The sequence below is a fragment of the Aulonocara sp. 'chitande type north' Nkhata Bay genome, linkage group LG7 (assembly GCF_057382095.1).
Source record: "Aulonocara sp. 'chitande type north' Nkhata Bay isolate Kocher_YH1m ecotype deep benthic linkage group LG7, A_spYH_male_GT1.1, whole genome shotgun sequence".
NCBI classification, from domain to species: Eukaryota; Metazoa; Chordata; class Actinopteri; order Cichliformes; family Cichlidae; genus Aulonocara; species Aulonocara sp. 'chitande type north' Nkhata Bay.
In genome coordinates this window covers 10714395-10729839 of record NC_141350.1, presented here as the reverse complement: position 1 = coordinate 10729839, position 15445 = coordinate 10714395, and the positions used below count along the sequence as shown (strand labels likewise).

The window sequence follows — 15445 nt, the reverse complement described above, 5'->3', positions numbered from 1 at the left end:
GCCCCCATGCTTTTTACTGTGTCTCTCCAACTAACAATGACCGGTCATCTATCCACATCACCATCCGCCATCTCCTTGGCCTGTATGCTAAGTGGCCTTTGTCTCTTGCTCTCTTCCCTCCACTTCACTGACTGCTTTTCACCCTTTTTCCCCTCTGCTGCCCTCCCTCCCTCCCCCCTCCAGCTACTCCTATCATTCCTATTCTGCAATTTCTGGCGTTGCCCCTCCCTTTCTGTCTCTCCCAAGCTCTCTCTCAATTTCTTATGCGTTACCCCTCCCTCACTCACTGTCTTTCTCCAAAGCAGTTTTTTTTTTGTTCATTGCCCCATACTTCCTCCCTCCCTCTCCCTGCTCGCTCTTTTTCAAATCCTACACCCCTTAGTCTCCCCCTAGTCCTCCCTCCTTCCTTCCCCCCTACCCCTCCCTCACTCTCTCTGATAGTAATTGAGGTTCATTAATTCAGACTGAGGTGATGATGGCCATTATGTACCTTGCTTTCCAATTACGCTCTCTAGATTAAGCCTGACCTTCAGTTTTCTCTGCAGTGTGTGTGTGTGCGCGCGCGTGCATGTGTGTGTGTGTGCAGTTGTTCTTCCCTTTTGCTCTTATGAAGCTGTTATGCAGAGAAAACTCTTGTCATGTAAATCTCATCTTTAGCTGTCTGTCCTTTCCTTTGGGTGGCTAGCTGTTCGGGTAGATATAGTATTTGCTCTTATTGCTTGAAGCTGTGGGGACGGAGGTTTTCTATATGAAGAATGATTTTAAATAAATTCATTATTCAGCTCAGTAAAGTTTTATTAAACCCTTGGGGCATGTTGGAGGGCGTCGCATGAACTGAAGGGCAGACCCACATATCTCAACCATGTATACTTATTAAGAAATTGATGTGCCTTGCTGCTTAGACTGCTGTGCAGGCAGGTGCAAGATGTAACGATACACTTTAATGTTTTATGATATCAGTAAGGGGAGTGCAGGCACTCTGTGTTTATACATCTTGAGATTTGCTTGCTATTATCCTCTACAATTAAGCATGTTTTATTCATAATGTAGGATTAGGAAAACACTGGGAATACCCCAGCTTTCTTTTATTCCGAATTGGTGAAACAAACCTTAGTGAGAAAATTTAACAAAGGAAAAAAAAAAAAAAAAGACCAAAACTGACAGCCCGTTACATTTTCTTTCTTCCAGGTCGCAACACCCATGGAACAACCGCAGCCTCAGCTGGAGACAGAACTACAGGCAGATTCTCTCACAGATGATATTCAGAAAAATAAAACCACCAAGAATAGCAATGCAAATAGCTCCCATGCTGCAGATTCCTGCGCTTCAACCAATTCTCAGAAAAACAAAGGTTGGTGTAAAGTGCCAAACTGATACCAGTTTACTAATTAAAGAAGCAACAATAGCACACCATGCTACTTTTATTTGCCCTGCTCACAGCCATTATATCTGTACATTTTATAGGCATTTCAGTGGAGAGCACTGAGGGAGACGTAGCCGCACCCAAAGATGTCACAGCTCTTCTCACCCCACCCCTAGAAGACAACACCACTCACCCTTCCAATGGCAGATTGGCTCCCCAATCCCCGACTCAGATCCCCCCATCCTCGCCTCCCACCTCACCACCCGGTGACCCCCCTCCCCTTTCTGATCGTCATGGTTACCGGTTCCGTTGCAGCAGGTGCAGCTTGGCGTTCCCCACTCAGGAGAAGCTCCAGCTGCATTGGCAGTACCATGCCATGAGGGCGGCGACAGAGTGCCCCCTCTGTTCTAGACAATGCCGCAGTCAGGAGGCCTTGCAGAGACACATGCAGAACACGCACTCACAGCTGGACAGCACACAGGGACAGAATACGCTATGGCCACCTCATACTGTGCAATACACGGAGAATAACAAGAATTCAGCTCAACAAGATTTTAGTTTATCACCCCAAGTGGGTCAAGAAGCAGGAGAAGGAGAGGATGAAGACATAGATGAAGGAGCAATAAGCATGGAGGGAAAAGATGAACAAAAAGATGTTAAAAATAAGGAGAAAGGCATGGTTTCTGAAGTGGATGGAGGTGAGGAGGATTTAACTGAGCCAGAGAAAGGGCCACATGAGGAGATCTTATCAGAACTTGGTTCCAGCTCTCTTGTCAAAAAGAGCTCTAACCCCACAATGGACCGTTATCTGGATCCATCCAGGCCCTATAAGTGCACCACATGTTCTGAATCTTTTACTCAGAAAACGATCCTTCTGGTCCATTATAACTCCGTGTCCCATCTCCACCGGGCCAGACGAGCCCTGCAGGAAATTGGCACTAGTGTTGCTGCTCCAGAGGCTCCCCGCGGCCCAGATCCTAGACCATACCGCTGCCGATTGTGTGGAGTGGGCTATAGCCAGAGTTCCACACTGGATATACACCTTCGATCAGTCCTTCATCAGACTAGAGCGCGTGCCGCTCAGAATCCCACATCACAGACGCCTGCATCTACTGTAGCTGTTCCACAGTCTGTCCCCACTACAGCTACTCAGGCCGCTACCACTAGAGAAGAAACACTGAAGAGTTTGCCTTTCACCAAGAGGCCAGATGGCATGAGCTCGTCAAATTCTTCATTAGCTGGTTCTGGCTTAGTAGCTGACGCCCAGCCGATCCTGTCCAACCCAACAGAGAGCCCGCAGGCTAAAAAGCGAGTGTCAGATCTTCTAGCTTCAAGAAACCAGCTAATGCTAATACAACAGCAGCAGATAGCCCAGGCACAGGTCCAAGCTCAGTTACAGCAGCACACAGCTTTGCTCCAGTCTCAAGTTATGCAGCACCTTCCCTTAGGGCCAGAGAATCTCCTTAAACAACACTTCTCCCTGACCCCAGACAATTTGCTTTCTCTTCAGCAGCAACTTCTTCTGCCCTTTTACATGTCTGGAGAAATGAAGCTCAACCCAGAGTTCATTATTAGTAGCCCAGAATGTAGCCACTTGATATCTGCCAGCTCTATCCTGAAAGAGCAGGTTAAGACAGAGGCTAAAAGGGAGACTCAAACAGATGAGAAACAAACCCAGAAACAAAGTTCAAGTTCAGTTAATACCCAACCAAAGGATCTTTCACAGTGTGAAGCAAAGGTTGATGCAGTCTGCAGTGACCCCCCTACTAACCAGACAGAAAAAGAAAACAGCAATTCTAGTTTTGAGGAAGAAAAACGAGAAATGCATGCTCCTGTTGTTAAAAATGAGAGTCGGGAGGAGGAAGCCGTTTCCTCCTCATTTCATCTACTTGGATTGCAGTGTCCTCCTCCCAGAGTGCCCTATGCTGCTGTGAATGGGGAGCCTCTCAGAGCCCTTCTGCAGAGTTATGGCTATGAGTTAGCACTGCAGTATATACAGAGTAGACACAAGCACCAGCAGCAGACAGCCACTCAAAAAATACCAGATAAGCAAGAGTTTTCTGATATAAACAAGATCGAAGTATGCTCAGAAGAGGAAAGAGATCTATTTTGTAAACTACAGGCTGGAAAGATTGAGCGCTGTGATAAAGGAGTGGAAGGCAATGGAAACATAGAAAGGTTGACAGAAGAGAAAAGTGAGGACAGAGGCAAAGAATCGACTAATAAAGAGAAGAAATGCTGTGAAAGAGGGAAGAAGTGTAGAGACTGTGGCAAGTTCTTTTCAGATGCATTGATTTTAAAAAGCCACCAGGAGTATATTCACAGAATGCTGTTCCCCACTGCTGTCCTGGAGAGGTTTTCCAGAGAATACAGGCTTCAGTATGACCAGATGTACCCACTTACACAACCTAAATCTGAAGAGGATTCAGTTCCACCTCCAGCTCCAGCTCCTGCTTCAGCTGCATGCTCAGAATCAGAACAAGCACCAGAACCAATGAAGGCTCAAGTTAAAACCCTTGAATCTTCACCAGGTTCAGAACCCATGAATAAAGCAGATTCTACAGCTTCAGACCTAACAGTAACTGCCCCTTCAGCTTCTCCTGCTTCTCCTGGTCAACCTCTAGATTTTTCACAGCACGAGACACCCATCCAGATCTCAACCACACCTGCTGCCCCTATTTCCCAGAACACTCCCCCTTTACCTCTTCCCTTACCCAAAATACCTATGCTCCCTCTTTCCTTGCCTCAACTTTCTATACCACCACTACCCCTACCAAAGCTTCCTCTACCACCAATTCCTTTTCCCATGGAGCTACCGCTCCTCCCTCCTGTTGTGATGCAGTCTGTGGCTCTTCAGCCCCAGCCTTGGTTAGACTCGAGTGTAAACCCTGAGCTGGCAAAACTCTACCAGTCTCAGCTTAACCCTGCACTGCTGGGGCAACAACCACAGCTTAGCCCAGCTTTGTTAGCTCAGCAGTCACAGCTGAGCCCAGCTTTGTTAGGTCAGCCTCCACAGCTCAATCCTGCATTGCTTGGCCAACCATCCCAACCCAGCCCTATCCAAGCAGGACAGCAAAGTCAAGTCAGCCCAACAATACCTGAACAGCAGCAGGGGAAGAGAACCCGAACACGCATCTCTGAAGAACAACTAGCTGTTCTAAAGAAACACTTCAATATTAACAGTCTCCCTAATGATGAAGAGATCAACAAGATGTCTGCTTCGTCCGGTCTGCCTCACAAAGTCATCAAACACTGGTTCCGCAACACCTTATTTAAAGAGCGCCAGCGAGACAAGGATTCTCCTTATAATTTTAATAATCCCCCAACCACAGCCCTGGAGGACTCCAGAGAGGATATAGCACAAAACCAGTCTTTGGCGCTTTCCCCATGTTCACTGTCCCCTGGGTTCCCACACAACGCTTCCCCACAGCCTCAGACAACAGACCTGCATAGAGGAGAACACCATAGGGGCCGACGCTCTTCACGAACCCGCTTTACGGAGCAGCAGCTGGAAACCCTGCAGGGGGTGTTTGAGGCCACTCCCTACCCCAGAGAGGAAGAATATGACAGGTTGTCTGCTCTGTTATCTCTCCCTAACAGGGTCATTGTTGTGTGGTTCCAAAATGCCAGGCAGAGAGCCCGCAAAAATCAAGACCGAGGCACTGATGATGGATTAGAGGTGAAGTTTGACAACATACACAAGCAGCGAAATGGCTGCTATCAGAATGATGATAATAATCAGGATAATAGCTATGAGGATGAAGGACAAGGTGACTCTCAGAATGAAAACTCCATGGATCTGACGTATGAGTATTACACCCAACCTGACTCACCTGCCCTTGATTCTTCTACTCACTGCACAGAAAGTGAGCATCCTGTAGCCAAAGGTGAACCGACACCTGCTCAAAAGAAGCAAGAAGATAAAATAAGTTCACCTCGAACTAACATAAACGCAGCTCCTGATAATACTGAAAAAAGAATTTCAGATGCAGAAATCCAGCTTAAAGAAACTATTCCAGCCATGAAAACAGGGTTTTCTCTACAACCTGAGACCAAATTGCCAACAGAAGGTACTCTAGAAAGATCCCAGCCTCTTGCTACTTCCTCTTTACAGAAAACAGTACACACTACATCTCATCCAGACCAAGTGAATACACACAACCCTCCTTCAGATCAAGCTGTTGAAAAGGCTCCTGAGACATCACCCAGCCTCCCTTCTGCTCTAGAGTCTGAAACAAGTCACAATGATACTGCAGCTTGCCCATCCACTGAAACCCATCAGCAAACCCAGCTCCAAACCCAGGCTCAATTCCAGTGCAATCTTTGTCCAGCATCCTTGCCATCATTCCAGCTGTGGCAGGAACATCAGACCAGACACCTCCTAGCAGCTCAATCCCAGGTGCAACTCCTCCACTCCAGCTTCACAGACCGAACCATGCCTTATATGATGCTTCACCCCAACCATCCCTTAATGGCGAGCCAAATGCTTTCCCAGATACACTCAAATCCCACACTTCCCATGATTTCGCACTTAAACAACATACAAATGAAGAACACACTCTCTGATCACTCTAGTAACACACTTACAAATCCCCTGACAACCATAAAGCAGGGTACAGCGCATATATCAGAGACCGGTTTTGAGGGCCAAAGGGGCAGCAGAGAGGTCGAGGAGGAGCACAGAAGAGATAAACGTCAGAGAACCACCATCACTCCAGAACAACTTGAAGTGTTGTATCAGCGCTACAGCTTGGATTCTAACCCCACCAGAGGAGTCCTCGAAAGCATTGCACGCGATGTTGGTCTCACGAGACGAGTGGTTCAGGTACTGAATAGATGAGAAGACAGTGATGATAATTTTGTGGTGTTGGTTCAGCTGAATTTTAAAGCACATGTCTTCCTTCCTTTCACAGGTTTGGTTTCAGAATACCAGAGCGAGAGAGAGAAAAGGGCAGTTCCGGTCAATGGGGCCAGGATCCAGTTTCAGCTTGGGTTTGAATCACTTGCGATGCCCATTCTGCAGGGCTCTCTTCAAGGTGAAAAGTGCTCTAGATGCACACATGAGGTCACGCCACTGGGCAGAGGCTGAAAGAGCAGGCTTCAACTTAACAATGAACAATGGATCCAGTGGGCAGTCTGGGATGGCTATGTCTGTCATGGACAGACCAGGTCCATCGATATCCTCCAGCCCAATCCCAAACCACGGCCATGTCATCAGCAACCGAGAGTCAAGTATGAAGTTACCCCTAACTACTTTGCCTTCAACCACTCATCTAAACAACCCCGAGGAGGATGATGACTATGAGGAAGATGATGAGGAATACCCGTGTGAGGAGGGTTCCAGTATGGCTGACCAAGGGTCTCTTAGTCCTGAAGGATCTGTGGGTCCAAGCTCAGACTGGGGTGAGACACAAACTTTGCAGCAGCAGCACCATCAACAACAGCAGCGCCAAAGGACACAGATGAGCCACTTCCAGTTACTCCAGCTGAAAGACTTTTACAGAAGCCATCGCACACCCAACCGACAAGAGTGTGAGACACTGGGCCAGGAACTGGGTCTGCCTCACCGTGTGGTGCAGGTAATTGTTTTTAAGTATTTAAGATTTAAAAAAAAAAAAAAAAAAGAGGAAAAATCTTTAAAATGATATTTGATGATTGTTGACATTTGTTTTGTTTAAATATTCTTTGAAGGTTTGGTTCCAAAATGCCAGAGCTAAGGAGAAGAGGGCCAGGAGCCTGAGCTCTGACTCTGCTGAGAGGGAGAATGCTGAGCTCTCGGCGGGAACAGGGGAGAGAGACAGAGCTTAGAGAGGCGGACTGCTTCCTTCAACTACGTTCGCACCAAAACCCCTCCTGCAGTTGCCATCTTACTCCAAACAAACACCATGTCCAGTTGCTGCCATCCCTCTAACACGAACGCCCCAAAGAAGCCGAGTTGCAGTGGCCCAAAGACAAACTCTCTCAGCCAAAAGTAGGAGAGAGCACAAACCACGTCCTGTCAACCACAGCTTTCCAGTCTTCATTTTTTCCTTCAACTCTTGCCCAAGTCTGTTCTTTCTAAAAAGAGCTTCTCTCCTTATTCAGTCAGACACCTTACTACAACCAAACTCCACCTTGATAAAAACCAACCAGATGCCACAGAGGCCAAAGAGCATTCTCAAAGTATGTGACCTCACTGCCCAGCTAGACCTGCAGTCTACCTCTCAGTCTGCACGACAGACTCACAGTGGGCCCTCCACCAGACCAGTGCTAGATGACTAGCTGTGTAGCATGTAGTGCCAGTCTGTACGAGGCTGGAACAAAAAAATGTCAAAGAGATTTTAGTGTAAATAGAGAGCTCCAAAAAATAAACTTGAAGAAAAAACGGTTAGAAGTGGAAGAAGAAAAAGAAGAGGAAAAAAAAAAACTGAATTGTATCCTTGAAATACACAGGGATATTAGCATAGAGCTTTTGTAAAGACTGACTCAGATTCCAAAGCTCATAACCAAAATTTTACATGTCTGTGGATTTCGTTTGAACACGTTTGTTTTCAATAACAAACTGCAGAGCTGACGTCTGTACGGTGAAGGGGTGAGATCTGCAGCTGGCATAGGTAAGCCGAGTACCAATAGACTGACCCGGTGCTAGAATGCAGCTTCACCCTCCAAAAGCCAATGATGAGTCTTCTGTTGTACATGTACTCCTTCTATGTTCCTTTAGTGGATAACAGCCCAAATAGCACAGAAAGTAAAGGCCAGTTTGTCCCAAAAGGGACAAACTATTTTTTTATAGCACTCAACCATTAAACTGTATATGAAAACTTTAACCAAACTCGAATTTACGTTGTGTGTGTTTAGTCATAGTTTCTTAATATAAATCTTATGGATTGAGATAAACTGTCTTGCTTCGATATAATAGTGTCATGATTATGAAAAGATTATGACAGCTTTGATATGTTCAGGCGAGGTGACTTACTGCCTTTCCGTTCTATTTGAATATACCAATGGCTTACCAATGTTATGTGATTAATGTAAAGCTTTCTATGCTCAGGTCAACAGCTCAACATGGCTCTGCTTCAAATGTGATCTTAATACTGGACTTTTCTGTTTTTAAAACAGAAGAGACACGGTTTAACCATGGACTAAGTATTAAAGGATATCTTTAAAAAAAAAAAGAAGAAAAAAAACATCTCTGTATTTCAAAGATCTGAGCTTTTCACCTCTGAGTAATAGATTGTTACAAAAAAAAGAACCTTATTGAAACTAAAGTGTTTAATAGCGTGAGGGGTAAATGTACAGTATTTAGCTTTTGTATGGTTGACTCGAGACTTCATTGGATGTTTGAGACATAGCTCTCTTTTCCACTTACAGAAAGAGAGCTACTGCGCAAAGCTGAGAAAAAACTTCGGATGTTATTGATGTTATTTTTGTACACTTAATTTATTTTCCCTCCTTTTCTCCCTCCCCACCTACCCACTTTCCGCTTTTTCTCACTACCTTTCTTCCTCTGTTCATTTGCAACCAGTCCTTATTCTATCTGTAATAATGATAATATAACAATAATAGCTAAACAATAATTAATGCTTTAAGACAAAAATCCAAAGACGTGATAATACTTTAACCATATGACCTACAAAAAAATAAGCGCTACTGTTTACTTGACGATGTATTGCTGTTTTTAAAGAAGGAAGGAGTCCCTGTATCTAAGCTACTGTTTTCTGCCTCTCATAAGCACACTGGAGACTGTAACCAAAACCCCAAACTAGAGCCATGGCAGTCTGTAATATAGCGGTTGAAGAGTTTTACTTCTCTTGAGAAATGTTGCAGTTTATTTTTCTTTTATACCATAGTGTTGAACTTCAGCCCTTAAGGATGTCCAGTTTGCTGCTAATGTACTGTAGTTTCTAACGATACTGTAGAAAGATGCATGCTCTGATCGCTTTACCACTAGGCTTTAATGACTACAAACTGTAATGATACCTGTGATGCTGTTGATAAACTGCTCCTCTTTTATTCTGTTCAGAAACAAATGGATATGTGGGGCTCAATTCCATCAAGTTTTTTTTTTTACAGTATCATAATAATTACCCTTTCTCAGAAAACAGAAATGGCTTTCGTAATATCAGAATTTTTTTTTTCTTTTCTATTTTTTTTGTTAAAGCTTCCAGTCTGAGAGAAACCCTCCGGGGGCATTTACTTCTCAATGCTTAAGGAGATACTGCAGTTCTTTGAAGGAGTTCAGCCCCAAACCCTCTACTGGTTGATGTCTTTCTGTGTTGCAATGTCTCTTGTCCGTTTGTCCAGCTTAAACAGCTTTGCTAAACTCAGACTGACATCACAGCCGACTTTCCAAAGGATGTGGACTGACTAACTCTGTCATGTTTCGTTCTTAACTAACCAATGTTTACGACAATACCAATGAGCTTTCTTCTGTACAGAAATGTGCATTCCAAATACCACAAAGGCAGTTTTTTTTAAAAAATATACTGATTATTTTCAGATTTAATTTCTCTCGTATTCTCTTGATCTTAGTGACTGTAAGATGTACATATTGGAGTACTCTATGGTGAAGAGACTCTGTTATCCTTACTGTAGGTAAAACAGTTCTTTTCATTTTTTTTCCTGGATATGTTGTTGCCATAGTGATGACCAAAAAGATACCTGTGATGTGCACCTGTCCTTATGTCCTGCTCCAGTGGTTTAGTGTGTCTCTATACTCTCCCTACCCCAGTTGTGCTGGTGTGTGTTTCTCTTCCTTTCCCTCCCCGTACTCCACTGAGCTAAATAAAGTCTGCTTTGGTGCACGCTCTGGTCTCATCCTTTTGGTGTAGCCGAGAGAAGCCATTTTGTGAATGTTGTGGTATGCGAGGGTGTCTGCTTGTTACATGCGTGTTTCATATTCCAGGGTGTATGTTCGGCGGCGGTGTGCGTCTGGCTTGGGAGGCTTTTGATGTGCAACCGTGTGTGCGTAACACGGCCAAGTGTGGAAGGCGTTTGGTGAATGGAGCCATGACCTCTGGGGTCACTTCATTAATTACATCTGTGACATTCAGCCAGATGAGTTTCCTTTGTGACTAAATGATATGATGAATATTAACGACCTCGGATGAATTACATTGCTGCTCCTGCTGCTGCTGCTGATGATGATAATGTGTTTTACGACTCTGGGAGAGAGGAGAGGAAAATTGCACACTACAGCACATTTAGGACACACAAATTTTCATATGCAACATTTCAAAGACCACAGCTTAGGTTGGTAGAGAAGATTTTATTATTTGCTCATTTCTTATGTAAAACTTCCCAGTGGTTGATGAGACAACTTGCTGGAGAGGGGGGAAAAACTTCAATGAACATGGGAATGTAGTGTTCGATCAGACACGCGCACAAGTCGAGCACAAACCTGTATCTACTTCTTGTTCTCTCGCGGCAAGCCCTTCATTTCACTGTTACACAGAAATGCGGCAACGGAAGATGTAACTGTGAAACTCGGGGTTGTTCTGATTGGGTTTGCTGGGCGGAGACAAGCAGATACATGGCGAGAACAATAGGAAGGTAACCACAGAAAAGGGCTTGAGATAGCTTCGTAGCTCATGATAGCCATCTTAGAAAGTCATCCTGATAAAGTGATCCCCCACCATTTCTCCTTCTCCCTGTCCTCCCCCTCTTAATCAAATGAGTACTGTGCAGCTGGTGGGGTTGCGGCAAAAAAGGGGGTTCGAGTGAGTGTATGCGTGTGGAGAGTAGGTGGAGGTGGGGGGGCTTTGAGGGATAGCGTGAAATTATTGCCTGCTGGTGTATATGTGTCACTGGGGGTAGTAGGGTAGAGTAGGGGGTTGGGCTGGGGCTGGGGAGTAATGTCATTGCCTGCTGGTGTATCTGTAGTGGGGGCTCATTTAGATTTAGATTGGTTATGTGAGGAGAGAGCTGAAAGGCCAGCTCATGTTTATGCATGAATCCCAAAGCATGCTGCTGTGGTGGAGCCCCGAGTTAAAGAGACAGAGCTGAAATATATTCGCACATTCAGACGCACCTCTGTTTCTTAGGATAAGGCTTGAGCTGAAGCGACGCTGCGCTATCAGATTTCAGTCAGTGTGTGCATGTGTGTGCACGCCTGTGCACACAGATTACACCTCAGTCCAAATTAATATATTGCTTTAAATCCAAAATATTAAAAAGATGTCAGAGGTTGTGTTTTTTTTTCTCTTTTAACTACAATTTTTAACTACAGCCTTTACCACCCTTTTCCTGACTGTGTCGAGACGAGTGCTTTGGAGTCCTCTACAGCTGATGCAGAGGCTACACTGAGTTCATGGGAGCTTCCCACATTACACTCACTCATACCCAGAGAGTAATCAGTAAATGTCTTTGAAGGAGAGTTTGTTCAGCACTTCATCAGGTATAAAGTGGTTTTTATTTGGAAATGTGGTCCCTATCCATCTTTTAAATGACTTTTTAATGGTCGTCACACCATCCTAATCAATCATGTGGCAGAGCTAGCCTGCAAGCGCAAATACACTCTATTTATAATTCCTATATTCTGCAGCAAAAACCTGACTCAGTGTGCCTCTCAGTACTGTAAACAAACAGATACAAAATCAGTAGGTTTGTCTTTCCAATTTTGTGCAGACATTGGAAAAACTTCCTTTAGCAATCTCCAGCATCCTGGTTATGAGGTACCCCGCGTAATTTGTCTTTATATTACATCAATAACTTTTTCAAAGGAAGGATAGAGTAACTTTCCCCCCCAAGTAGTGCAGTTTATTGTTGTTCTTCTGTGTCTCTTTATTCAGGCCCACACTTCATGAAGGCCCCCCGCTCACCGTCACCACTCCCCCTCCCGCCTCACTGGCGACCACAGTACTTTACATCTATAATGAGATACAAATACGCATCAGCAGGACAGTGTCTATGCCACGCGTCACTCTGTGAATATTACTCACACTTATTAGCTGGATTATGTTAATCTTTACACTTTTTGCTCACAGACAACAGACTCCCCATGATATGGGGGTGGTCACGGCAGCAAGCGTGTGTTGTCCTGTGTGTGTATTTCTGAGTGTGCGCCTGCATGTCTGTTAAAGTGATTGCCATGTTGTCAAACTGATCTGCATGAGAAAGGGTGGTCTAATTACATCACTTATGTAAATGAGAAATGCACACAGCCAAGCACATACATACACATCGCAGAGGTCAAAAAGACAGTGCAGGCTGCCCCCTTATTGACTAACACAGGGTGGCATCACCACCTGTCAGAAATGGCCCTGTGCTCACACTGTACACAGAAGTTACAGGCTGTTTCGATGCACACCACTCAGATAAATCAGAAATGGAAGTCGATTGGTCAAGCTCACATTAGACTAAAGCACTCAAAATGTTATTGGAAAATGTCCGACCGCATATCCAGTGATTAGTCTTTTTTTCAGACTGAAACACTGATAGTATCCCTGTTGGAATGATTTATTGAGTCTGACACATTTTAATTAAGCCCAAATTAAATGAATCGGCTGGCGGACTATAAAATATTGCAGTTTAATAACGAGCCCCTACATTTTCCTTTTTTTCCCCCCCTTCCTTCATCCAATCCCATTTTGGCTAGCCGCACCAAATAACCTCTCTCCATTTAATGATATGCAAATGAATTTTCATGAACCCCATGATCCCATGCGATGATTAAACTGAGATGACATTAGCTGCCATGCTGCTGCCACTCTCAGTGTTTCTGTCTCCCTATTTTCTGTCTCCCTATCTCTACCATCTTCCTTTGTATCCACGACAACAGCCAACTGGTGATATTAACAGGGTTCATTGTCAATATTCCCTTTCCTTCACCATTCCTTGAAATTTCCTTTGTGAGAAGTGACATTTTGCATATCCGCTGTTATTTCAGAGAAGTTTTCCCAATGCCAGCAGAGATGGCGAATCAGAGAGCTGGTTTCACTGGTTCTCACGTCTCATGTGGTAGTGAGCCCACTGCAGACATACAAGTTACAACAACTTTACAATTACTGTAGTAACATTACATAGACGATTTTAGTAACCTTCCACATCTCTTCATTTTCCACTTTCAATGCTCCCCTCCCACCGTTCCGTTTTAGTCTGTATCCAACTCCACCTCTGCTGTCGTTTATTGTACTCCATTTGCATAATGAAGCCCAGGCTTAATTAAGATCCCACTGGAGTCTGGAGCCAAGGATGAAGGAAGGAAGGACGAGGGAGGGGGAGGTAGTGAGGGAGGAATCCAGCGTTCCTTAGCTTATCCGCACGTGTCCAAATAGGAGGCACAATTTGGGGGGGAGAAGAGCGTTGACGAGTGATTAAATCGCTAATTATGATCGGCTGTTAGAATTAGTGTGTGGCTGTTAATTAGCTGCAGATGAGATGCCCAGACAGTTGCCCGCCTCTGATGACTGCAGAACCCTCCCTGACTGGCAATAGAGAAACACAGCTTGACACCCTGGAGATGATGCCAACACATCCCTCCCTTTAAACACACACAGCAGTCTGAGGGGATATCCCTTTAAGAAGATCCCAGGTGTGCAAGTGCAGGAAAGAGGCTCTTCATCATCCTTGTCCACCCACTCCCACTGTTCTTCGTTAAGCACAAAATCCCCCATTTTCCTCCTTCTGCATCCGTTATTCATTTTGCTCATTATTCCTCTCTTTCCACATAGTCTTTCTGCCCATCCTGGAATGGTATGATCCCTCCTCTTAGATTTTTGTGATGGGCAGCAGCATCCTTTCAGTGCAGCAGCTGGCACTGAGCAGAGTTGGCATCACGGAAATAGTTTTTCTCCCAAACTCCCACCACGGCTACATTTGTAGTTCTACTTGTAGTTCTTTTGCTACTTTTTTTGCCGTGGCATTTAGTACATTTTAGTGTATCTATTGGTCGTGCCCGCGAACGCCTCGCAGTTTGTGTTTGGCATGGTGCCATCTCTGTTTCCAGTCTTTCCCTTGAGGGGATGCCACCGCCAAAAACGTTCAAGGCATCCGAAATGTTTTGCTCACCGTACGGAGGTTTCTGTTTACTAATGTGTGCATTATGTTGCTTTGGCAGGGTGCCATCTTTCTCCCTGTACCCTTGCCGCCCCTGAAAAGATGCCATCACTAAATCGCTGGCAACCGTTGCCCGGGCACCTCTTCTTGGCTTTGTCCAAACAAACAAATGGTGATTAGTAGCAAATCCTCGGAGGTGAGTCCTCGTCTTTGACTATGACAGTTTTCCGCCATTCGCTTCGAATGCTTCGGGCATGCCACATGTACAAACTGGCATGCTGCCCGTTGGGTGGCACGCTGCAGCTGGCATAGAAAGGAAGAAAAATTGAATAACGGTTACAATAATTCCAACGCTGTTTCCCATTCTGCGACCTATCGTGCATTTACAAATTTAAAGTATTGTCCATCTTTCTCCTCAACATCCTATGATTCTGTCGTTTATCGATATCCGAGTCCTCTGCTTGCTGGCATCTCACTTACTTCTATGCTCCGCTATCCTCTGATATTTTTCCCATCTTCCCTTTCTCTGCCCAGTCTCTTGTTCGTTACGCCCCATTATGCCTGTGCCAAGGTGCCACCATGGTAGCAGTATGGAGGTCTGTTTCTCTTCCTCTTTCATTCTTATTCTCCTCCTCGCCCCTTTTCCCATGCCCATGCCCGCCCCTGCTCAAGTCCTGACTGGATGGCACTGTGCCAACCTGCCACCGCCATCGCTCTCATTTGTAGCTCATCCCTCCGTTGCCCTTCCCCCTGTCTCTTCATTTCCATCCCTCTCTTTTCCCCTTATTTCATTCATTTATTTTCTAACAAAAAAAAAAAAACGCTTCACATTGTATGGAACACTTTATGTGTTGGACCTCTAGTTATGCGCAAGATCACTTCAGACATACAAACTTTTCATTCCTTAAAGTCACTCTGCAAATCTTTGCTGTCATTTGAAAGACTTTTTTTGGCACCTGAAGAAATGCTCTCAGTGGCTGCCCTGTAGGTAATTACAGCAGCACTCACTTATTCCACTGAGACAAGAGGAGAAGGACGAAGAGAGCCCCGAGTTTGTAGAGAGCTTGTGCTGTTTTAATTAACTTTAACCAACCCCCCATTATGTGT

General features: G+C 44.9%; 1 protein-coding gene and 1 long non-coding RNA gene across 4 annotated transcripts in view; one reads left to right on the top strand and one right to left on the bottom strand.

Annotated features, from left to right (window-relative positions):
- LOC147324598 (zinc finger homeobox protein 3-like) overlaps positions 1-10192 on the top strand; it is a 17289-nt gene extending 7097 nt beyond the window's left edge. The window contains exons 8-11 of the mRNA XM_086298506.1: positions 1189-1351; positions 1465-6188; positions 6277-6942; positions 7055-10192. Of these exons, the coding sequence (XP_086154632.1) occupies positions 1189-1351; positions 1465-6188; positions 6277-6942; positions 7055-7171 (5670 nt within the window). The 3' untranslated portion in view covers positions 7172-10192. The remainder of the gene's footprint in view (positions 1-1188; positions 1352-1464; positions 6189-6276; positions 6943-7054) is intronic.
- Positions 1-15445, bottom strand: part of LOC147324597 (uncharacterized) — a 23367-nt gene that overhangs the window by 3696 nt on the left and 4226 nt on the right. The window contains exon 3 of one of the 3 annotated variants that reach the window (XR_015130199.1): positions 10596-14641. The exons of the other annotated variants lie outside the window; for them this stretch is intronic. This is a non-coding gene — a long non-coding RNA (uncharacterized LOC147324597). Of the gene's footprint in view, positions 1-10595; positions 14642-15445 lie in introns of those variants that run through there. 3 annotated transcript variants of the gene reach the window in all.